This window comes from Perna viridis, chromosome 4 (genome assembly GCF_037379345.1).
Source record: "Perna viridis isolate PV_CMFRI_1.1 ecotype Kerala chromosome 4, ASM3737934v1, whole genome shotgun sequence".
NCBI lineage: Eukaryota > Metazoa > Mollusca > Bivalvia > Mytilida > Mytilidae > Perna > Perna viridis.
This window is the reverse complement of record NC_142448.1, coordinates 35718155-35743880: the sequence shown is the minus strand read 5'-3', so window position 1 is coordinate 35743880 and position 25726 is coordinate 35718155. Positions and strand designations below refer to the sequence as shown.

General features: G+C 33.1%; 1 protein-coding gene across 1 annotated transcript; it reads left to right on the top strand.

Moving 5' to 3' along the window:
• Nucleotides 1-12569: 12569 nt before the first annotated feature.
• LOC148619901 (uncharacterized) lies at nt 12570-21760 on the top strand. Its single transcript, XM_088580307.1, has 3 exons — nt 12570-13330; nt 16331-16483; nt 20599-21760. The coding sequence occupies exons 1-3, from the start codon at nt 12643-12645 to the stop codon at nt 21237-21239; spliced, it is 1482 nt and encodes a 493-aa protein (XP_088436433.1). The 5' UTR covers nt 12570-12642; the 3' UTR covers nt 21240-21760.
• Nucleotides 21761-25726: the final 3966 nt, after the last annotated feature.

Genomic DNA, 25726 nt, shown 5'->3' with positions numbered 1-25726 from the left:
ACTATATCTGCTTAACTACCCGATCAGCAACTTTTCATCATTATTTTATGCAGTTGATATATACCAAACTAAAATCATTGGAACATATGTATTTAGCATTTTACATCAATCTCATGTAAGCATCAAAGTAACGTGGACTGATTTCATTCTGTTTCAAATGAAAGATTAATAGGCTTTTGTGAAATTGAATACGATACAAACATATCATCGTATCAAGAGTTATTTCTCATACCCTAGGTCTACCTCCTTGAGTGTTTCCTCGGGGATTTGAGCAATTAATGAATGGTTAACGACAGATAGATCCGAATAAACAGCGCGAGGTTGGAAAAATTGCTTGATGGTATGGTTTATCCTTTTAATTTAAAAAAAAGACCTTTTTCTTCCTGTTTCTTTGAGGTACAAAAATTAAGTGCAATTTTTGTTTGAAACACAATATGAGCATAGAAGTATATTTATGTAATGATATGCAAATGCTATTGAAATCCTATCAACTGATTATAGACATTTTTAATGTCTTTTATTCGAAAAAAAAATGTATGAAGCTCAATTTGCTTGCTTCTTATATACTAGGATCTGTGCTAAATTATTGCGAAACAAATCGTGGATACTTTTCATAATGCAGTTCGTTCCACTTGGACTACAGAAAAACATTATTAAGGAATGGTTAGAATGGGACAGCTAGAAATGTCTCCATCATATGATGCCTTTCAAGAGAATGAAAATCATATTAATTTTTACCTTGATTATCTAGAAACGCCCATAAAGATGGGGAATTTATTTCAGAGAATAATAATGCAGAAATAGCAGATACATCTGGATATCGTGTACTAAGTTTGAGTAAAAAAATGTAAAGTATGTGCATAAAATTCATCCCTACACCCCATCTCTGTAGAAAGAAAAATTCAACATATTCATAAGTCTGAACTAAAGTTAAAACTAAAATATTCTACAAGAAAATGGAACGAATGTTCTGATATTAGAGTATGTATTCAATTAGAAAATTAGGCGTGATGCAGACGATGGTCCTAAAAGAACGAATACAGGGATTTAACATCAGCAGTTGGATGATTCAAATACGTCAAAACAAACACATGGCCTAAACGTAAACACATGAAAGGGAGACAATCTACATACACAATATAGCGAACCGAATAAAAAGATGACATATGAAAACTTGAACAAGCGAAACAATACGTCACACAAAAAATAAATAAATAAATAATGCACTAGCAATATGAACTCCCGCACAAAAACAAGGCCGAGCTACCAGGATCATAAGTAGCTTGTGAATGGATTAGACAAAACAATTAAGATTTGGGGTACAATAATGACAATTTGTTATTGTGATACTTTTTATATTCTATTAATCAATGCCGTAGAACTTTAGCCAAACATAAGCAAAGCAGGTGGTTAAAATAAAGAAAAAATTGTGCTGGTTTACATATTGTTTACATACTTTTATGTACGTAGGGAGCCGAATAAATTTGGGATGGATATGATATTTTTTGTTTTTAAATAAGAGTCTGTGACATATTGATTACTATAAAAATCGCTCCACTTCCATTACATTATCATTCCCATTTATCCAAAACTTTCTTAAAAGATCAAAAAGATTTAAAATAAAACCAATCTTATTTTCAAATTTAGTTTTTGTTTTTGTTTTGTTTTTGTTTTGTTTTTGTTTTGGGTGTGTTTTTGCTTTATTTATTTCAATTAAAACGATTCTGTAAGGATTTAAGTACAGTTCTGTCTAATACTCATGTAGTGTGTAATGCATCACCTTTCTGATAGTTAAGAGGCATTTAGTACTTATGGACCATTTCAAGGATCCCTCTACGTATCCATGACTGTTTAGAATGTAAAATGTTTATATTTGCATGGGCTAGAAAATTTTAGCAGTTTCGAACGGATTATTCTACGTGAAAAAATGTTGAATTTGATTTTCCAGTTGTAATGCTAGTGGACCACTTTGTCCTGTTGACTGTACACATTTAGTGTTGTGATTCAATCAGTTTTTTAATGCAAAATAAAAACAAACAAACAAACAAACAAAAAAAAGGAAAAAAAAACAACAACAAAAAGTAGAAAATTCTTGTATCATATTCAGTATGATATGATTCGTATCAAGTGTTTAAGCCCATATCAAATCACCATGACAGATTGATCTTTGTTTTGTCGTCCTGTAATTTATGCGTTACAAAGTTACTCTTTTGGATGGTGTCCCATTATCTAGTATTACATGTATCTAGAAAAAAAATTGTTTTGTGAATAATATTGAATAAGTTTTACTTTAAGAATTCATTGCACGTACTTTGAAATGAACTGACGGGTAATACAAAGAATATAAAGTATTATTCTGGATATATAGGTTTTTTTTTTATTTTCCTCGAGTATTTGATTGCATGGGAGATATAGAATCAATTTGGCGGTCATGAAATCTGTTTGTGCAATAGGACTCACAAATCTTCTTTTGTGACCTTGAGAATTCAGGAAAACATGTACAGTTTGTGAGTTTGTTTCTACTCTTATGAGGCTGACTTTATTCACACATTAATTCTTTAGATTAAATTATAACTTTTTGTATATGCATTATAAGTGTTTGTTTAAACCCAATATCATCTACCCTATATTACACCCTAGACCTATATCACATACCCAATATCACACCCTAGACCTATATCGCATACCCTATATCACATACCCTATATCACACCCTAGACCTATATCGCATACCCTATATCACACCCCTAGACCTATATCACATACCCTATATCACACCCTAGACCTATATCACATACCCTAAATCACACCCTTAGACCTATATCGCATACCCTATATCACACCCTTAGACCTATATCGCATACCCTATATCACACCCTTAGACCTATATCACATACCCTATATCACACCCTTAGACCTATATCGCATACCCTATATCACACCCTAGACCTATATCGCATACCCTATATCACACCCTAGACCTATATCACATACCCTATATCACCCTTAGACCTATATCGCATACCCTATATCACACCCTTAGACCTATATCGCATACCCTATATCACACCCTTAGATCTATATCACATACCCTATATCACACCCTTAGACCTATATCGCATACCCTATATCACACCCTTAGACCTACATTGCATACTTTATATATCAACCTTTCACAAACTATACTTGAAATGTTGTTAAAATATACGATATAATGAACATGACATGTTAAAATCTGTTTAAAGATATGCTATGAACGAGTTTGAAAGTAATAAAATAGCTACTAACCAACGGTTTGGGAGAAAATGAAAAAGGCGATATCTTCAGTATGAAAGTGTAATTAACGTAACCAAGATTCTAAGTAAATATGACTACGGGAGAAAAGTACATGACTTCAACATTGGGCAATAATCATCCGATTATACAACCGAGGAGAATAAATTATGAACCGAAATCGAATAATAAAAAGTACAATGGTTGCCCTCATGATTATTTAATTAAAAGAAGTAGAAATGTGTTGCTGCAGCACATGCACTTCATTTTGATCATGTCTATAAAACTATTTAGCTCATGAAGGTGGCAATTAAATTTTGTGGTATCATATACAGCTTTTAAAGAATTCCTGCAATGTTTGTTTCCTAGGAATGGTGTATATTATGAGAATGTTTATGTCCCTTTTCATTGATGTTTCCGACAATTTTTGTTTCAGATATATAATGAATTTGGGCTTTATGTTGCATTGCAGAGACACCTATGGTTAGATGATGGTCCAGTGATCCTAATCATACAATGTTATAGTAAATCAGATTTGTTGTTGAAATATTGCATGCAAAAATAATTAAACATTAGTTTCATTTTGGTTTTAAATATTGTAGCGCACAGGGGCAAAAATGATAAGTAAGGAAAAAATCTGACTTGATTAAATTGTTTTTGAGGATGCCAATATTTCTTTCGTCACTTTGTTGTTGTCGTCTCTAGACTTTATTATTATTATTATTATTTCTTGATTCGGACTGAGTAAAAATTAATTATTTCTAATAATCCATTCTGACAGAACTACATGAAATTTTACACCAAAATCGTTCAATTGTGTGCCAGTCCACTTACAACGTTATCATCCTTTTATATGAAAAATTGTGACATAAATACCACAAAATTTAGAGTTCTCTGTCATTTCAGAGACCCCAAATAGTAAAAATAGTATATGAAAGTAAACTATCAGTTCAGCTTACTTCAAAATTCAATTACACAAATATAGGCTGATTTCTATGTATTGATTAATAATTTCGGGAAGTGTGAGGTTAAAATCAGTTCCCTAACCGCTGTTTTATTTATAGAAAAAAAATAGAGTCACTAACAGTTATGTAACCCTAATAAAACTGAACTCCCTTAACCTTATTTGTTTTAAATTACAATAACTCAAGACCCTTTACTTGAGCAAGTGTAATAAATTTTCAAATCTGAAAAGTTCCTTTAACTTCCCAAGTTCCTACTTATTTCCTATTCATGTAAAACAGTCCAAAATTTACTAGAACATTTTATTACTATAACTGAAACTTTTTCCAGCAAAATCATCCTATTAAGAATTAAATTTTCTCTCAAATATTTAACAAAATCAACAGCTTCATCAATATTTGATTGAAAGTTTAGATACCAGCCCGAGTCAAAAAATAAGATTCACTTCAACAATAATGAAAACTTAACCATTTTGGTCTCAATTTCTTTAAATAAATAATTTAGCCAAAAATAAATTAGAAAAATATCCAAAGTTTCGCCGAAAATTACCATAAATGTAAAATACGTCTGTATCGATCAAATGATAAAGCAGAACTCCATTACGTTAGAACGTAGATGACGTCAAAACTCTAGTTAGAGCGTCATAGGTATGTTGGAATATATGGTGGGAGGAAGTTAAATCTCCCGCTAAACTAACTTTCCTTTAAAATAATCCTAAAAATATAACAATCATACGATTTTATTTACATTATGATAAGAATCACTTTGTAGTCGCCGCTCTTTAAAAATAAATTGGTTGGTTGTCAATATATACAATAAATAGCGAAATCCCAGAAGCTATACTTACCACTAACACCGCAGCGAAAACAATGAAAACAGGCCGCTGATAATATTGAGATTTCAAATATCTGACGGCATGACCACAATAAATAACTGTGTAGGTCAATTCTACTATATGAATGAACAATGTCTATAATCATGAGAACATTCGGGAAAACGTAAATTAAATAGGGGCGTGAACTTTGTGAAGCACCACACAAAACCAAAACCACTCTCATACGGTGTATGAACTCCTAGCTCACGTATCAAAATATAAATTCATGTCCTAGTTATTACAGTATAATGTCGAACCGACTGTTATTCGTATGGCATGTTTCCAGTAATATCATGTGGTTTGAGGAAATTATTTCGAATGTAGAAAATACAAGCGTCATGTTCAGTATTATATGGGTTGTATCAACTGCTTAAGACCATATCGAATCACCTTCAAAGTTTGATCTCTGTTTTGTTCTCATGTAATTTATGTGTTTTAAAGTTACCCTCATCTAGTACTACAACTATCTAGAAATAAAGTTGTATTTGTGTTGTGTAACATTGAATACTGTGAAAGTATCTTTGTTCTTGAGGTACCAATTTTCATGGTTTTGGTGGTTAGGCCAAACTAAATTTAATTTCAAAAGCGCAACAATGAAAAACTAAGACTGATTATGTTGTCAGTAACTGTTTCTGAATAAGAAATAAAAGTGAATTCGGTGGGTTATGACATGCATGAATCACCTATTGTCTGATTTTATAAAGACTGCTATTTAACACCTACATTTAATAACTTAATAGTTAACTATTTGTCCATCTTTCGAGATAACGAAGTTTAAGAATTTCAATTTTGATAAAAATGATTAAGTAAATATTCTACCTTTGTGGTTAAAAAATTCTTTTCGCAAAGTTAGAAATGTTAGTAAATTTGTTAATTTAACGATACAAACAATTCCAATTTTAAAAAATCAAAGTGATCTCAGAACAACTCGGAACCTGAAAATAACCAATTTTAATAATTAAAAATAACCAAAATATTAAAATATACCCATTGCACAGTGTTATACATATCATGGGCAAAGTAACATGTGAAATAGTCAATCAGGATACAAAATAAAACAATCATATATATTGCAAATTTTGATAAGTTGTACACGTGTTAGAATCAAATGAAGGGTAATAACAAAACCGAATTGATAAAGAATCTAGTCAATAGTCAAAAAGAGTAACCAAAAGAAAAATCCGTGTAATAAATAACAATATCAGAGTACAAATCGGACAGTTGGAAACCACCGCAAGCACAGTATATATAGCTTATAATAAATTGATTGGTACAGGCACATCAAAATAAGAGATGGGTTTAACCCGGTTTTATACTGCGCTTTATCTGCCGCTTTCATTACTGATTATTTCCAGTATATTTCAACACCAATGGGCAGGATAAAATTGCCACCAATCAAAATCGGTAAACAGTAATTATGGAAACCAAGATTCTAGCGGAAATCAAAAGAATGTAATTCAGGGACAAAGACCAGACATGGAAAACAGACTGACACAACAAAGAACATAAAATAACAAAAAACAAATACATACAAAGTAACAAAAGTAAATGAGGAACTCGGACTCCACTAAAAACTGAGAACTTGGACCAGGTACACCGGTAGGGTTAGAGTCCTCTAATTTTCTCAAAGCACCTGCCAAGAAAGGAAGTACGATACATTAACAAATCGTTTGTATGGTGCAGATGGATACACCGTAATGATCCACGAGTTCATGATGATGACCATAAAACTTCTTTAGTGATGACTTCAATCTTGTAGAAACATAACCCTGTTCCAGAAGTCTAATTGTAAGAAGTCTTGCGTGATACAAAACAGTCTGCAGAAAGCTCTGGTATAACGTACGAGTTGTGATATGAAAACTCCGCATTTGTCGTAAATTTGGTCAATAGTTTTCCTTTACCATCGATATGGTAGTGTATGTCAAGAAATGAGGCTGACTTCCCAGTGTCTCTGTTATCCATTATCTCAAGTTCCTTGCTGTAGATGCGCTGCATCAAATCCCCGAAACTAGGATTGTTTAACGACAATACGTCATCTATATATCGGGAACTGAGATTAAAGGATTAAAGTATTAGCAATCTCTACCAAGAACTTCATATTGTATATAGTTGTACCGTGTTTTGTGGAGTAACATTATGTACAAAGTTTTTAAGTGGGATTTTAACTGAGTATTGGTAATAGAATTATAAAGAATGAAAAATCATAGGTTTTAATCTTATTGTATTCTGATAACAATCTTGAATTGAGGGTTTCCAGTAGTTAAAATCAGCAGTTAAAACAATACAGAAGATATGAACAATAGATAAGTGAAAATAAAAAGAACTAATTACAATAAAAAAATTGTAAATCTATGCTGCGAAAAAGTCTTGAATTTTGTGGGGAAGTTCAAGATGGAATAATAATATACAAGTAAAACCTACAGAAAAGTTAACGACATTATGAAAATCCATCATCTATAATGTGTTTGTCAGGAAATAATATAAGACATGCATATCGGAAATAAAACTTTTAGACAGCGTATGAAACGTATTTCCTTATAACCCTGGTACAAAAGTCCGTCTGTAAGGCAACCGTGGCGTCTAAAGAATTTACAATATTCTCTAAAACCTCTGGTATACCTTACAGTACTTGTATGGGAAAACTGCCCATTCTTGGATTTAATACATCGCATCTACCCAAAAGAACTTGAGATAAAGGATACTATAGACACTGTGAAGTCAGCCTCATATCTTGAAATACACTTAGAAATCGATGGTAAAGGAAAACTATTGACCAAATTTTACGACAAACGTGATGACTTTTCATTCAGAATTGTCAACTTTCTTTTCATCTGTGGCAACATCCTTTCGGCTCCTGCGTATGGAGTGTTCATATCACAACTCATACATTATGCCAGAGATTGCCGAAACTGCGCAGACTTTTTTGTATCGCGCTAGAACTCTAACAAATAGGCTTCTGGAACAGAGTTATGTTGCTACAAGATTGAAGTCATCACTACAGAAGTTTTATGGCCGTTATCATGAACCCGTGGATCGTTATGGTGTATCCATCAGCACCATGAAAACTGATTTATTCAACGGGTCATAGTTTTTCTTTCCTCGTTTGTCTACCCCGGACTTGACTTTTTATGAGCAACTCGGCGGGTGTTTCTAGAAAAGCAGAGGACGCTTACGTTACCGGTGCACCTGGTCCATGCTCCCAGTTTTTAGTGGAGTCCGAGTTGCTCATTTACTTTTGTTACTTTGTATATATGATTTTAGTTACTTTATGTTCTTTGTTGTGTATGTTTGTTTTCCATGTCTGGTCTTTGTCCCTGGATTACATTCTTTTGATTACCGCTATAACCTTGGTTCCCTTGATTACTCATTGGTATATGGGGGTGGGGACTGGGGAATTAGGTAATGGGATGGTGTATGGATTGAAGGGGATTTTGATTGTGGAGAATGGGGAAACTAGTTTTTAAAGTATAAGTTGATTTGAAAAATGTATTAAATATTAAAATTAATAGTTGAAATGTTAAACAAAAACTAATTTAACAATGTAAATATTTGATATGAAATATGCAATGGGGATTCTAGAGGGTGGGGACTTTTTTTTATGGGGATGGGGGTTTGATGGGGACAATGGAGAACGGACGGATGGTGTGTGTATATATATATATATATATAAGGGTCTGAAAAATTCCCAACGATGTTAGAACTGTCAAATTTGTGATGCAAATTTTTGGTCGTTCCCTCCGCGGGACTCGAACTCGAACCGCTGTGACATCTATGGCAACACCGCCTGCACGAAGTCCAGCGTCCTAGACCACTCGGCTAGCTAGGCTCTCTCTCTCTCTCTCTCTCTCTCTCTCTCTCTCTCTCTCTCTCTCTCTCTATATATATATATATATATATATATATATAATAAAAATTGTATAAAAGAAGTACTGAAAACTAGAACTATCAAAAACGGAAGTTAAATCCATCACAAATAATTTATACCATATGCAAAACAATATATGAAGCCCCGGTGTTTTTAGGTATTTTAGGAACAAATTACTGCAAAAAAGTATCGTAAAAGATATGCAGTTGACACAAAAAAAATGGGGAAAAGCTTACAATAAATTATTTTTACAGTGTCATCCCCCCCGTTTAATATGATTCCCATAGAAATTATAAATTGCTTATGTTGAGTGTTCCGACAGTTAGATTTTGTAGACTTTTTTTCTGTGTGTACATGTATATGTAGTATAATGTAAAAGATCTGAATAATAATAGTTTCTGTTGCATTTGTTGTTTTGACTGAACTATTAGTGAAATGGTTGATTTTTGCGAAGACAAGTAAAATAAACATCAACATTACTTAAATGTTATTCACGATAATAATTGTTTTAAAACAGCGAATTTTAAGACGCCTGTCTTTCAAACGGTAGGGAATTCTCTGCTTCACATCCTTCGCCCTTTTCTATCAAGGTCGTCTGCACGTCTCTTAAATCGGATATTATATTTCAGCAATGATCGCTTTTGCAATGAAACTTTTAAAACTGACTAAATATACATACATATATAGTTTATGGTATATAAAGCTTATAATAAATTGAACCTTCTTTTTGATTGGTTGAAACATAAATGATACATATCTCTTCCTGTTTTTTTTTAATTCAATTTGGTTGCACTTCCTGTTTGAAATGCAATACCAGAAATTTATTAAGAATGATATGTATCATAAAATTGTTTAAAGATCTTGGCATTTAGAAATACTTTGTACCTTTTGTGATTACATGACATATGCGCAGTTTGAATAAGTTATAAATAGTTGTGGTGTCAACAAGTAAAGATACGCACGATTTTGAAATTAATGGATTCGCTACTTACAAACGGTTTGCAAGAAATTGAAAAAGACGATATATTCAGTACTAAGGTAAAGGAGGACGTTACATGAATTTAACCATTCTCAATATACCAGCAAATTATTAAACCGAGAAAAATAAATTATGAAATAAAAACGAATCATAGAATGTACAAAGGTTGCCCTCATGATTATCTAATAAGAAGCAGTTGAAATGTGTCGCAGCAGCATAAACATAACATTTTAAACATGTTTATAAAACTATGAAGCTCATGAAGTGGGCGATTCTTCATCTAAATGGTATTAAATTTTGTGGTATTATACAGAGCTTTTAAAGACTTTATGCTCTCGTTGATACCTAGTAACGCTGTATATTATGAGAGATTTCATGAATGTTTATAGGGTCAAATGTAAAATTTGGGCTTGATACATGTATATTTACTGTCTTTTTTACTTTTTATGAGCAACTCGGCGGATGTTTCTAGAAAAGCAGAGGACGTTTACCATACCGGTGGACTTGGTCCATGCACCCAATTTTTAGTGATGTCCGAGTTTCTCATTTATTTTATGACTTTGTATATATTATTTTGGCTATTTTATGTTCTTTGCTGTGTGTGTCGGTATTCCATGTCTGGTTTACATTTTGATTCCCGCTAAGATCTTGGTTCCCTTGGTTACTCTTTAAATTGCTCTTTTGAATGGTATGCCTTATCTTGTATTACAAAATCTCTAGAAAAAAAATACATTTGAGTAACATTGACTAAGTAACATTCTAATTTGTATCTAAAATGAACTTGTGTGTGTGTGTATGTGTGTGTAGGGGGGATGAATGAGTTTTAAGTATAATTTTAGAAACATACGTTAACTCTTGTAATTTTATCAAGCAGCTATATGATTGTCATTGGAGGTTTAGTATAAATTGCTTGGTCATAGATTCTGTTTGTGCATTGCTGTTTCATTCGTAGGTAATGCGTGCATGTTGCAGAATGTCAGAGTACACAATGCTTGTAAGTGGCCTTAAAAAATCAGGAAAACACCTAGAGGTATCTAGCCTCTTTATCAATATTAAAATATTGGTTTGGAAATGTACAACGACACACCCACACACACACAAAAACATAGACATTGGTTAAATGTTGTTACCTATAATTTCAAAATTTGGTTGTTCTCTCGGCGGGATCGAACCCTTTTTCTGTTCTGACATCTATGGCCACACTACCTGCACTAAGTCAAACGCTCTAGATCACTCCGTCAATTAGGCTATATGAAGTATAGCTTGCTTTCAGTAACATTTTATGTTGATCCTAGCCGTACATGCTTTATATCTATATAATAATGCACTAGCAAGTAAGATGGTAGAGTTTCCATACCCTATTTGACCTGTTGTTTGATATGTTAATATTAACGGCTTGAAACAAATTGACCCTTCATTTTGATTGGTTGAATATTCTAAACATTAATAATAAGAATCGCGTCCTGTTTCTTTCACGTCTACAAAGTGGTTGCACATTTTGTTTGGAATGTAATATATCAGTAATTTAATGATAATGACATGCATCATAAAATTGTTTATTGTTCACTGCATCAAGAAATGCATTGTACCATTGTGATAACTTTAGATTGCATACTTGGTTAAATTGATTTTGAATAGTCGTGGTGTCAACAAGTTAAGATATCCCTATATGAACTAGTTTGAAATATTTATCAACGCTTGGGAGAAATTAAAAAAAAACATTAAATACGATGTTTTCATTATGAAGAATATGAGTATTGCAAGTTCATCTTTATGGTTGAAATATACTTCACCAAATAATTCAACCGTAAAATCAATCTGAATGTATGCAACCGTGGAAAAATATATTATGATCAGAGAACGAATCGTAAAGTTAACATCGGTTGCCCTTAAAATTATTAAATTAGAAGTAGAAATGTTTCACTATAATACCAACTACATTCTAATAGTCTCTAATGGTGAAAGTTTTATTGAATCAATGTACATATTTTTAAAAAAAAATTCTAAAAATATGCACTTCGCTATAGAAGTCTATGGGAAAATTAATACGATACTGAGACCGATAGCCGAATTCCATACACATATAAAGCCATACAAATTTGTCCCTTTACTTTGTTGGGGGAATAAACTTTCAGTTTCCAACAGAAATTAGGTTTCTGTAATTATCTTATTACATATTTGAAAACAAAAACACACAAACGAATGTTTAAATTAAATCCGTACAAACGAAAATGAAAACGTTCAATTGAATTGAAAAATGGTATTAGCACATTTTTAAAACTGTACAATTCAATTTATTATTTCAATTTATTATATCATCCTCACAAAAGAATTCGAAAATCGTACAGAAGACAATAATTCTGGCCCTTATTCATGATTTTGACAGACAGCCATGAAGTTAATAAAAAAATTTCCCGGTGTTTAGACTACAACGATATACCTGTAAGATATAAAAAAAAAACAGTCATCCCTCCTTGTTTTTTTCACATGTAGGTATATATCAAAGGCACCTTTTTTCTAAATACAATGTGCAAAACAATTTTCTTATTGATATGCAAAAGCTGTTGAAATTCATTGTATTTTGTAGACATTTAAAATGTGTTTGTTTTGTAACAGACATTTAAAAGCTATTTCGTGTGCTTGATAACTGCAGCGTATATGTAGTTTAAATACTGGCATAAATTCGACATGGATGAAACTGGTAAAGAATGTGAGTTTTTCTCTATTCAAAACACAGAAACTTACACAAAGTTGGACACTTCGAAAAGAAATAAGATGCCTTATGATGTATTACAAAAAAATAATAACCACACATTTGAAGACGAAAATGACATGAATAAAGTGATGGGAGGTAAGACATCGGTCGACGAAAATGATTCTTCGGAAAATGATTGTCCGAGTATGGAAGAAGATAAAGCCGGATATTTGAAAGCGTCGACTATAGAAATTGCATTAAAATGTGAACAATGTTCTAATGAGTACTATGTTTTGGAAAAACTAAAATGCACTGGTGAAAATTCTGCAGCTGTGGGATACCGACAGTTTGGAGATTGTAAAACAAAAAACACCTATACACGGGATCAGGAAGAAAACATAAAGCCCAATAAAAAGTTTGGAGGGTTAGAAGCACAAAATGTAGGAAACGACGATCCAACGTACGTAGAAATACCCTTTAGAAAACAAAGCAAAGTAGAAAAAATCCAACAAGAACATTCAGCAAATGGCTTTAAGTGCCTACTGGATTGGGCCAAGAATAACAAAATAATTAGTATCGTTGGAATTGTCATGACTGTCATAATTTTGGTTCTGCTCATAATAATTATCGTCTTGGCCAGCAACAAGGGTACGAATGCTGATGGAACCAGTAGAAATTGTGGTAAATATTTAATTGGATTATTTGGTTATTATGGATTTTGTCTATAATTACATTTTTGTTTTGCTTCATTTACACTCCAGTCCAACAAAAACCCAGAGTACATCTTCGATCATAAGAATCACTTACTTAAACAATGTTTTCTATATAATCAGTTTTAATGAAACCAATCAGAATATTCAAAAGTCTGTTCAGCTCGTTATTTGGCGTCGTGACAAAATAAAATCACTTGTATGTGTATTGTTCAAAAACATCTGTAACGCGTTTTATTCTTTTGAAATCCTTCCAATGACCATAGCAATCCAGGTCAACATCGTAGTATTTATCAAAAGAAATGACAAAGCTTTACGTTCCATAACAGACCCTCCACCCTAATATAAACTGATATATTTCCCTTTCCTCTTGATCAAGGGAATTTTACACACTCGTCAAACTGCTAATTGAGTTAAAGTTTTAATGAAACATTCATCAAAATGTATGCTGATATTTAACTTGAAATATTAAAATGTTATTTTAAAGAACACTTCCCTTCAATTAAAATGACACTGCCATAATTTAAAGGAGTTCTATATCAGTGTATTCAATGTATAACAATGAGCATATAAATATTTCAGTTTAAAAAGTCCAGATCTGGTAAATTCATAAAGACGTTTTGATATTTAAACACTAGTGTTTCGAATTACGTAATACACGGTCTTTTGTTGGAAAACAATAGACACCCAACCTAAAATATTATACCTTCCAATGTATTTAATGGCGTCCAAGGATCTATTTTTTTCGTGGATTTATTAATGTCATGATAGAATAACTCATATATTTTGACAAAGAGGTACAAAATTGGAGAAAAAATCTGGATCTGGTGGCTGTTGGATAAAAAGATCCGATTTGAAATGGATTTGGATGATCATGTTTACTTATCTTTTCCTGGGATAGAAAGGGGTGTTGATGTTACAGGATCGGTAGAAAATAATGGGGTTTACGAAGAGTCGTGCAGGCGGCATCCGCAAGGTCCACCATTACCAACAAGACGCTCCAATGGCATTCGCTCAAACGATTCCATCGTGAGAGCTTTTGATATTCAAAACACAGACATGTCTATGCAAGGCAGGAATTCCGGATGTTTTGACCGGAAGTCATTAATAATCGTAACAGTTCTTTCTGTGCTTCTGATTACGACAATATTGGGATTAGCGATATCGCTTGGTCAGTGCAAATCACAGACCGACAGCAATAGTGAGTGTGAGTTGCATTGTCACTGCATTTTCACTTACGGTTCCAAGGGTGAATCGGAAATAGTTTCAAGTTTATAGAGCCTGGGTTTAACTTTCCTTTTCCCCGCAAAGTCGTTTCGTAAGTTAGTTGTTTGGTATGTTTTACCTTATGGTTTGGAGAAATCGTTTGTGAAAGTAGAAAATACACGCAACTATTATCTTCAGTATAATGGTCGCATATTTCGTATCAAGTGGTTAAACCCAGATTAAATCACTGAGAGGGCTTGACCTTTGTTTTGTATTCTTGTCATGTGTGTGTTTCAAAGCTACTTTACATATCTAGTATTACTAAACTCTAGAAAATGGTAGAATTGTGTGTGACACTGTTCATTAGCCACGAATTGCACGTAAATTTAATACGAACCGTGAATATTCATGACTGAACTTTTAGCTTTTTTTTAGATATTCAATCGTTTTATTCTATTATTATTATTTTGAGAAAGGTGGTGTTGGTTATTATTTGTGAGTTTTTATCTAAAAACATATATGTTCCCTCGATCACTTTGGTTGCCTGGCTTTGGTTTCATAATCTCAAGTTGAGAATTTCTTAAGTTTTTCCTCAAATCTTCAATTTGAAGTGATCTCAATTGGTCAAAATTTGAGTTATGGAAGGATTTAAGGAAATGTTTATGAAGACCGGACCTGAATATCATAATAACTTTTACTTCTGTCTGTTCATTTGTCCCATAATTGTTTGTCGGCTTCATGCTAAAATAATGGGACTTTTTCAGTGAAGCCTTCCACAGCGGTAGCACTATAAAGAACAATGCATGCGGCTTGAGCAGAGAAGCTTGATTCGATGTTTGGGATGAGATGTGTCGAAAATCTGTATTTTAGCATACTTTTAGATGTGTGTTAATCAAATAGTCGCTGTTAAATTTAGTATATGGCGTTAAGCACGCTTGGTTATATTTTATGTCCGACATTCATTCCTGCCGAACACACATTTATAGCGATCGATTTGGGCTAGCGGGGTTATTGGTTTCCTATAGCCAGCGATCTATTTGGCTAGCGGTGGTATTGATGTCCTATAGACAGCGATCGAATGAGCTAGCGGTGGTATTGGTGTCCTATACACAGCGATAGATTAGGCTAGCGGGGGTATTGGTGTCCTTTAGATACACATCTTCTAGTTTTGACTTTTTTTAAGTTTCCTATTTTTTCAAAGCGAACAATTACACAGCAAAATTTATAAAATACATTTAGTGACATCAAAACCATGTGAATGTAACATATGATGGCTTGGTAACAAAGGGTGGTATAAAGTTACATGCAAAAATCAATTGCAAACTTTTCTAGTTTCACATCTCATGAATAATTCCAGTTCTAACTAATGCAGATCAATTACCAACGCGCTATATTCTTTCAGGCTGCTTAAAATAGTTTCGAGTTTTGATGTTTATATGACAATGTATGTTTGCAACAGAACGCTATACTTCATTTTGTGTATTTTTTTAAATGAAAATAGCCATGAAAAAATAAATAATATGGTGTGTTAGATATACGTTAATGTTGTTGTTATTACGGTATTTTCTTTGACCCCGAAAATCTACCAAATTCTAAATATGGTATGCATCTTAAAGTTTTGCATGTGTAAAAAGAGATTAATTGATAATATGTTCAATGTAATAAATAGAGAGGATTTTGCAATCTGAATTAGTAATTGCGGAGGGCCTAAAGAACTAGATGATAAAAATAGATAGCATAAATATTGCATTACATGTACTTGTAGATGGTGGAGCTCAGTGTAGTTGGTCGGTATGGAGCAGCTGGACTGAATGTCCGCTATTGCCGATCTATGGGACACAGTATAGAGTAAGCGTATATAGGGGACCTGCACAGGAGTGTAAACATAATGAAAGTATTCAAAGCAGGAAGTGTGAGGGTAAGGTTAAATGAAGTGGAACGTCCAATCCTAAACTACTTTTATCCAGACGGTTACAAATGCATGATATCGAATTTACATGAAAATACGGTGTGAGCATGAAATAGTTAAAAAAAAAGGATCGATATATATTGTGTTCAAATATTCAACTGAAAGGTCGAACATTTATGAGCAGTGTATGTTTTTATTGGGTCCTTCATGGTTGATATATATTAAACCAGGAACAGATTTTTTTGGTTTTGCTTAGACTACTAGTTATTTAGGTTTAAGTACGTGTAAATATACTTCCATCCAGACAGGGTTTGTTGTCACTGACATATGGGGACATTAAAAGAAAAAACAAATAATATTTTGTGCACTCAGAATATATTAATAATGTGCCCACAATATCTTTTTATAAGCACAGAATAATTATCATTTGCATGTCTCTATTCAGGGAACTGTGTATTTGAACAAAAGTAATGACGAATTTCACAGTATAATAATGAATAAAAAACTTCTGGAAATCTACACACGAATTATAAAGTTTTAAAATATGTGACCGATCCTTAATTATGTCAATATCTCCATTTAAATCTGTTGTATAAGAATATGAAGAACTTTTTGTTATAGAACTAGAAAAATGTTGCCTGATATCAACATTTCGTCTCCTTTACAGACTCATCAAAGCATTATGTACATTGTTATTAGTCTATATATTTTTAACGTCAAATACCAATCATTTATATTGCAAATTTCGATATGCTGTAGACATGTTTCAGTGAGTACCCTCTCACAGGCAGCATCAGAATCGAATATAAAGGAAGATCAAATCCCAAAAATAATTGTTTACAAGAAGCTCTTAAAAACAAAAATAACGAAACAGGAAGCCAAATCCATCACCGAAAGGTTCTACGGTGACCATGTGCTATACGTTCATATCACAATTCATACGATACGCCAGAGCTTGCCGTTACTTCCCATACTTTTTGTATCGCGCTAAACTTATTACAATTAGGCTTCTGGAACAGGGTTATGTTGCTACAAGATTGAAGACATCACTACAGAAGTTTTAGGGTCGTCATCGTGAACTCGTTGATCGCTACGGTGTATCCATCTGCACCATGAAAACTGATTTGTTCAACATATCATAGTTTTCCTTTCCTCTTTCGTCCACCCCGAACTTGGATTTTTATGAGCAACTCAGCGGATTTTCTAGAAAAGCAGAGGACGCTTACCCTTCCGTTGCACCAGGTCCATACTCCCAGTTTTTAGTGGAGTCCGAGTTGCTCATATGCTTTTGTTACTTTGTATGTATGATTTTAGTTACTTTATGTTCTTTGTTGTGTATGTCTCTTTTCTATGTCTGGTATACATTCTTTTGATTACCGCTATAACTTTGGTTCCCTTGATTACTCCTATGCAAGAAATGAAGCCTCGGTGTTTTTGGTATTTGATAGTGTATGTCACATAAGGGATTATAGAACTGGTAGGATAAATATGGAAAGTGGAGAAAAAATTACTGAAGTATACAGTAATCTACAGTAAAATATATATCAATAGAAATTAACTCAACTGTTTTGACAAAGGCCATTTTTTTCTTTCCCAAACTTGGATACAACTTGTATAGGTACTTTATAAATAATATAATTTTCTGGAAGATTGTAGGTTATTTAGTTTACAAAAAAATATCATTTTTTATTATTTTTCTTTATGTGAATGAACTTGTAGATCGTTCGTGGAAAACAATGTACATGTACATGTACCTCTACCCAATTTGAGATTCAATACTTCCAAACAACATTTATGTTAAATACAAATATACCCAATATGTGTAAACAGGAAAAATTCTTCCGTATTCAGTGGCGGATCCAGACGGGGTGCAGGGATTTGGCGCCCCTTTTTATTTCAATTTTGTAATTTTCATATGTAAAATTGACAAAAATGGCATATAATGTCCTAGCACCCCCTTTTTCTCTGAGGAACCTCAGCTGGGACCCCTCCTTTTCAAAGTGTCTGGATCCGGCCCTTATATGGAAACATGTTAATGACCGGTATTAAATTTTGCATTTTTTCATAAAAAAACAAAAAAAAAACAAAATTAAAATATTTCCTATCGGTATGCTTTAAGGCGGATCCAGATATTTGAAAATGGAACTAATTTTTTTAATTATATGGTGATGGGGGTGTCCGTCCGTCCGTACTTCCTTCCATTACACAAGGGGACCCATCTCTTATCCAGATATTTGAAAACGGGACTAAAATTTGTTTATTATATAGTTATATGGGTATCCGTCCGTCCGTCCGTACTTCCTTCGGCTACTCCACCTACAATGTAATTGAATGAAACTTTTACATAAGTCCGTATTTTAGATTTTGATCCGAATCAATTTGGAAATTTCACATAGCAAAACATGGTCTTTGTCATTTATGAAAATGAGGATATTTTGGACACATCTCTTATCCGCTATTTCTTCTAAGCCAGTGAATGGAATTGAATGAAACTTTCACAGAATCTTTATTACATGTTTCCATTGTGCACCTTGTATTTTAAAATTTGATCTGAATCAGTTTAGGTGTTTCAAATTGCAAAACATACGCTTTTTATTTATGAATATGGAGACATGGGGGGACACATCGCTGATCCGTTCCTCCTACAACAGTGACTGGAATTGAATGAAACTTTTACAGAATATTTAATACATGTTCCTATTGTGAACCTCCTGTTTTAAATTTTAAACCTAATCTATATGAAGATCAAAGGTGCGTGTTATCAAATGAGAGTTAGGGGATATTAAGTCAGTGAGTGTTGCTCAGTTTTTTTTTAGTTTCTCTCTTATTTTGCACAGCATGTTACAACATAAATGAGCCCAAACACCTCTTTAAACCCTAGACTATGTTGCCGTATAATAATATGTATAGATAATCTTTGGTTGGGAAAACCATGTGCAGGTAGAGTTGGTTCTATTCAAGTTCTGTCAATGGCACAGCCATATATAACGAGAATGGACAAAGTGAATATGTCAAAGAGACATATTCACCATAAATACAGTATATTTGTCAGAGAATGTAGATTTTATCGCCTTCTTTTGCTTGTCCTCAATTTTATTTGACATCAAACTTAATTAAGATGAACATGACTCCATATTGAAAGATTTCTATAATATAGACTACATCATGAAAATTAAATGTATATGTTACTGTGTCCAAAATTTTTTTATTGTTCGTTGAAGACCATTTAGGAAATAAGTTTTTCTCTTTTTGTAGTAAAACTAGCGTCACTTAACTATCTTATGAATGATATAAAGTGTACATGTGTCTCTATCACAATTTCAGATTGTTCGAAAAAAAGGATACATGTACCTGGGTCTGAACACAAGCATAAATATGTACCAAGTTCCATGCAGCGGCAGACGTTCATTTCCTCTCTTACTAACCGCTGCAGGCAAGCTTTTCGAAATTCGCGGGCGTTATTCAAATAATACATCGATGACAAACGAATAACGTCGCGTAAAATCATTCACTTTTCCCGACTTTCCCGCAATATTCTTGCATTTTCTCAGAAGGCTGGCTGAAGCGTTTAGAGTGAATTTGAACGTCCGAAGCTGTTTGAACTTGAAAAAGTGTACGTCATGAATCATATTTGTAAAAGGTTGATGACGTCACAGTCTTATTCAAAATTTGGTCTATAAGCAGATGGACAAATTTTTTATCCAATCAGAAAGCATGTTACTTCTAAAATTAAATTATATTTCTATCGTCTTACTTTGTAAGGCAATACATTGTAACTTACATTTCTATCAATAAAAGCCTGAAAAAAAAACATTTCTCTCTAATCTGTGGAGAAGCAAACGTAAAACTCACCAAGATGTGTTAAAAAACCAAACAAGGGATATTGACATGTTTGTTCTAATATAATCTTAGTTTTCTAGCAATTATTTTATCTATAACTTTTATGAAAGGTAATTAATAAACGAAATCACCGAAATGTCTTCTGTTTTCGTGAAAAGGATATCAACAAAGTTTGTTCTTTTGTTTGTTTTTGTTAGTTTTTTTTTCTTCCTTCGATCGGCTATAAATGCAACGTAATAATATTCTGACTGCCACTTACTGCACTTATTGGTTTTCTGCTTTAGATCCAAGGTTCAACTTCGACTTGAAATTTGATGCAAGAACAAATCACCCAGGTACGTTTGTGACCACCAACAAGAAGATTCTTAGCAATTATTACATAGACAATCATTTCACCGATAATGGAGGACATTTTGCGAACTACAGTGGTGCAATTGCAGACACTTGTATCAAAGGTAACTCCAAAATCTATTTTGTTATGGCTTATAATTTTACTATCACAAAAAGTTTAGATGCGGGAGCGGTAGTTTTGGAGGTGGCCGTTTCAGAAAGAGACCAAGTTGATGATTTCCCGTTTGTTGGAGAAAACCCAAAGGGGTGGTCTTTTAACGTATTTCGCTATGAAAATTCATATAAATTAAATCTGGCAGCACAACGTGGTGCCACTGAAAAAATTATAAACGATGTTGGTCATTATGGAGTTGGAAACGTGGCCTCAGGGGAACTTGCAATTCTAATTGATCGGGAGAGAGATGAACTATCACTTCTTGATGGAACCAGAGTTCGTTTCAAGTTCACAGACTTCCGGTCCGACAAACTTTTGTGTCCGGTATTCGGCATATTCGGTGACGGGAATGCCGATGTCGTATTGCAGATAAAAAGTGCAAAAAATCTGACAAATCTTTTTCAATATTTTTGGACTTGATATAAAGTTATTTTGCTTCGTTGGATCATTTCGATGTCATATTCATTCTCATGTCGCCAAATCAGTGCTTCAAGGAGAGAGGAAAAGAAACCGCAGCTTTCAAACTGAACTTGTGCATTGTTGATTTTTCATGCAATTCGAGGATGTATTTTACTTATACAAGAACAATCTACGAGATGTTAACATGATATGTATAATAAAAAAAAAACAACAAGTAACATGTATTTATTCTCGAAGTATTCCTTCAAAATTCATATTTAAACTTGACTTTATATATGATATTACTCTTTATATCTTCAGCATACTACTTTTCTTTAGATTTTATAATTTCTTGCTTTACGTCAGTTAGTGCTTTATAATGATATCAGAATTGAATTCTTCGCTTACATCATTTTGGGTCAATAGACAATCTTGTATAGGAAGTTGTTCTATGATATTTTATATTTATTTATCGATTTATTTAAGGCCACAAGTATCACTTAAACAGTTATTGTAGGTAATTAAAAGGGTATAGAATACAATTTTTGTTATTTGTTTGTAAAATGAGTTCCAAATGATTACGTCTTGAGGTTTCAAATGGGTTTGAACATTAGAAAATGGCTTAACTGAGACTTCTTAATTACAGTGGAGGATCTAGACGGTGTAGGGGGTTAGCATACCTCCTTTTTGGGACGAAATTTGACATTTTCATTTGTAAAATTGGTCAAAAAATGGTAAATAATAACCTGGCACCACCTTTTTTCGAGGAAACCCGGCTGGCACCTCTCCTTTTCAAAAAGTCTGGATCCGCCCCTGAATTAAGCTTGTATCTTGTATTTACATTTCTATCATAGTTCCCACAATTTCAATTTTCGGCGGCTACCACCATCCTGTGTGGCATTAAATTAAAATAGATTGTGTGTCAACGAATTTGCTTGAAATAACATAACGGTCCCCACTGAAAAAATACAACAGCTATTACATTGTAAATGTTGTCTATTTAGAAATCTTTTGTGAAGTCGTTTTCTCTTTAAAGCATCCTCATTTTCAAAATTAACAGCTCACTTAAATGACGCGGCATGTCGAATTTCAAAACAATAATACACATTAAAGAGATCAGGGTTTTTCACTATCATATACATGTATTGACAATCCAAAGCTGCACTAACCAGGAAGTTAATATCGGTCAGCAATCAAAATTTATTTGATACACTTCAATAAAGTGAACCAGAAGCCAATTTTCAAGTCCATTACTATGAAGCCACGTGCCACATTTGAAATCAGTTCGTCGAGACAATCGGGCAGACGGTATGATGGTTTATCGATTATTTGTGACATTTTACTTTGATGTACACAGATCGATATAATCCCTTTTGGGATTCGGCGTTGGAGATATTTTTTGTATTGACCACAAAAAAAATATCTCCAGCGCCGAATCCCATAAGCTCAGTTTAAAACCAGGCATGCGTGAAAAATCCTAACGTTACAGTGGAATTGTATGACGTTGACTTATAGGTCATTTGAAAATATTCTTTTTAAAGATCAAAATTTTTGATTTTTGTATTTTTTAACATACAAAAATAAAAATAAAATGTTACTTATAAATTAACAATAAAGAGAATATTATGCAATTGGTTTTTTGATAATGGCATTTTCATGCGAATATCAAGGTCGCCCTCACGGGCTCGACCTCAAATACACGATATAGCCAGTATCAATCAAAGTACTGATAGCACGGAAATTTTTTTATTCTTGTGAACATTGTGGCATGAACAAAATTTCAAACAGTACATGACGTGAAATAAAACAGTGATCATACATTCGCATTTTAAATATCACTAAGAACGGTCTTTTTTCTGATATGTATAAACTGAAAGTCAGTCCAAGTTCACACACATTTACAAATTTTGTTCTATTTCACCACAGACCTATAATTAAAGAGATAAGAAACTTGTTAATTGGACAGTTTATCGATAAAACTATCACGAGGCGGAGAACGAGATTCCCTGACCTTTCCATTCATTTACTGAACTTTTTTCCCCTTTTGATGAAAGGATCTGAAATAAATTGTAGCAGACGCCCAGAAGACGTAAAATGGGAAACTGAAGATTTTGTATCTCTGTCTGTTGGGGTTTAACGTCCGAGCAGCAATATTTCAGCTATATTCAGACGATTTTATAAAAAGTATCTTTCTGAGTTTGAAAACAAAAAAGTTGTGATAGATTAATGTGAAAATAATGAATTCAATCTTGAATTATATTAGTTTTCGTAAAAATCGGGGGTAGGTTGCAAATCCCTTTTATTACAGCTCTATGATTTCACCTTTTCCCCAATTTTAAACCCATCCAAAAGTTAATGTGCATTTACATTCAAAAGTATAATGACAGAGTATTTATCCCACATTATAATTATGCTTAAATAAAACAAATTTCAGCTTAAGAAAATAATTTCCTTTACACTAGATGTTCAAAAAGTAGACACATTTATAAATTTGAATTTTCCCGCCGATTTTACTTGGTTGTTTATAAATGGTAAAATATTAATGATAGGATTGAGAATTTGACTAATAAGTGTGTTAAAATGAATATGCTTAACATATTTTATGCTGCCAGATGCATTACTGCAAGAAATAAATTCCCCACATGCAAATTTATTACTAAATGTCTTTCAAGGCCAAAAAGAATCCCTCAAATCTTGATTTGATATGAAGACCAGATCTCAATTCTAGAATATTATTGAGCTGATTAATTGCAAGAAACATATTAACTGGTTATAAAAAATGTATTGAATGATATAAAAGGAATTATATTTGGACTATTTTTGTGTTGTGTTCAGAAATATTCCAGTGATGAAACGGTGACATACAGTATTTTGATCCTAAAGGATCAAAAACTCCAAAACCAATTGCCTAATATTCCATATAACGAACGTTAAAGTGATTCCAATGTATTACATACCCGCTGAGTTGAAGTATTATTCTTAAAATGACAAATATGTGTGCCTGTATTTTTAGACCATACTCATAAAATTTCTTTCTAATAAAACGGGGGCGAAGTTGGTTAACAATAAAGTCAATTGTTCATTAGTCTTGCTAAGTTGTCTGTAGTTCGTGAGATATATAGGTAGATTTGTTTTTAACAGGGCTCACTGATAGTTTGTCTTATAAGTCACATGAACGGTCATCAAAAGTGTGTTCTGTGCTGTCAAATTGTAGAAAGGGTTTTTAACATTATTTACTATCTTGCTAGTCTCGGAGGGATACAACTTTTTCCCCATCATCAGCCTATAGTACGGACGAAAGTCAACTTGGCCTAGAATTAATGGAATGGTCATCAAGACGTTGAAAATAGAGTTAAGCGTACGAATGATTGGGAATCACTTGTACAACTCTGACCCTAAAGGGCCTGAATCTCTCACTTGGAAATAATTCCTTAGCCCTGTAAATATTTGATGTCGGGAATAAAGAAAATGTTCCAGTAACTGCAACCTTTTCCCTATCTGCTAACATTCATTAATATGCTTAGAAGGGTGCAGCTTGACAATACCTCGCCACTTCGTGTTGGGATAGACAACTGACAAAATTGCAAGGGCAATTACTCTTAAAAAGACCAACCAATAGACTTTTGTAGAGCACTTCAAAGCAAAAGGAAGGTCATATTTACTTTTCTGTATCTCTCCTAGCTTTTGAGATAAACCTTGAGATAAGTGGCTTTACTACTATCCTCTATAAAAAGTAAGTTACCGGATCAACAAAATTTATAAGTTAAAGCCACCTGATAAAATTCGGTTACATACAATCCATTGGGCAGTTCATGGGAGATTTTTTTTCTTTTTAGAAATGTTTAAGACGACGACGATACATATCGACGGACGAAAAGCAACGACATAGCTCACTGCGAGATAAAAATTCTTCCTTTTCTTCAAGCAAACATCAGTAGACCTTTTCACAAAAAAATCGTAAGAGTAAAATTAGTCGTAAATTATGACGTCACAATACTTTTATTTACTACTACGTCATAACTTACGACTAATTTTACACTAACGATTTTTTGTGAAAAGGATCACTATTCTTCAAAAATGGTAATTAACAAAAGAGCAATTCCAATAAATTCTAAGTTTATTGAACAACAACTTGTCTATGGCTACCAGCACAAATAACAGATCTAAACATGAATTATACTACAATATATGGCAGCGAAAATGGTTAAGCAAAGACAGTACAATTAACAAAGACAATGTATACTCCAAGCGTTTTAAGTTTGACATACGGACTGAAAGCAGGTAGTTAGAAAAATATCCTGAGTTATCAATTAAAAGAGAAGCTAAAAACCTGAATGATTGAATACTATCATATTTTATTAGAACTTCGTAAAAGTACTGGTTCGATACGTGTTGAACCTCTTTGTAAATATGATTCATTACTTTACTTTAAAAAGATGCAACGCGAACCCTTAGGATTTTATTTCAAGGGGAACCTATGAAGCAATTAAATTAGTCCTTTGGTCTTT

Coding starts and splice junctions, on each gene's coding strand:
- LOC148619901 (XM_088580307.1), top strand. CDS start 12,643: ATGGATGAAACTGGTAAAGAATGTGAGTTTTTCTCTATTCAAAACACA. Junction 13,331..16,330: donor TGGAACCAGTAGAAATTGTG/GTAAATATTTAA, acceptor ATGTACTTGTAG/ATGGTGGAGCTCAGTGTAGT. Junction 16,484..20,598: donor TCAAAGCAGGAAGTGTGAGG/GTAAGGTTAAAT, acceptor TTTCTGCTTTAG/ATCCAAGGTTCAACTTCGAC.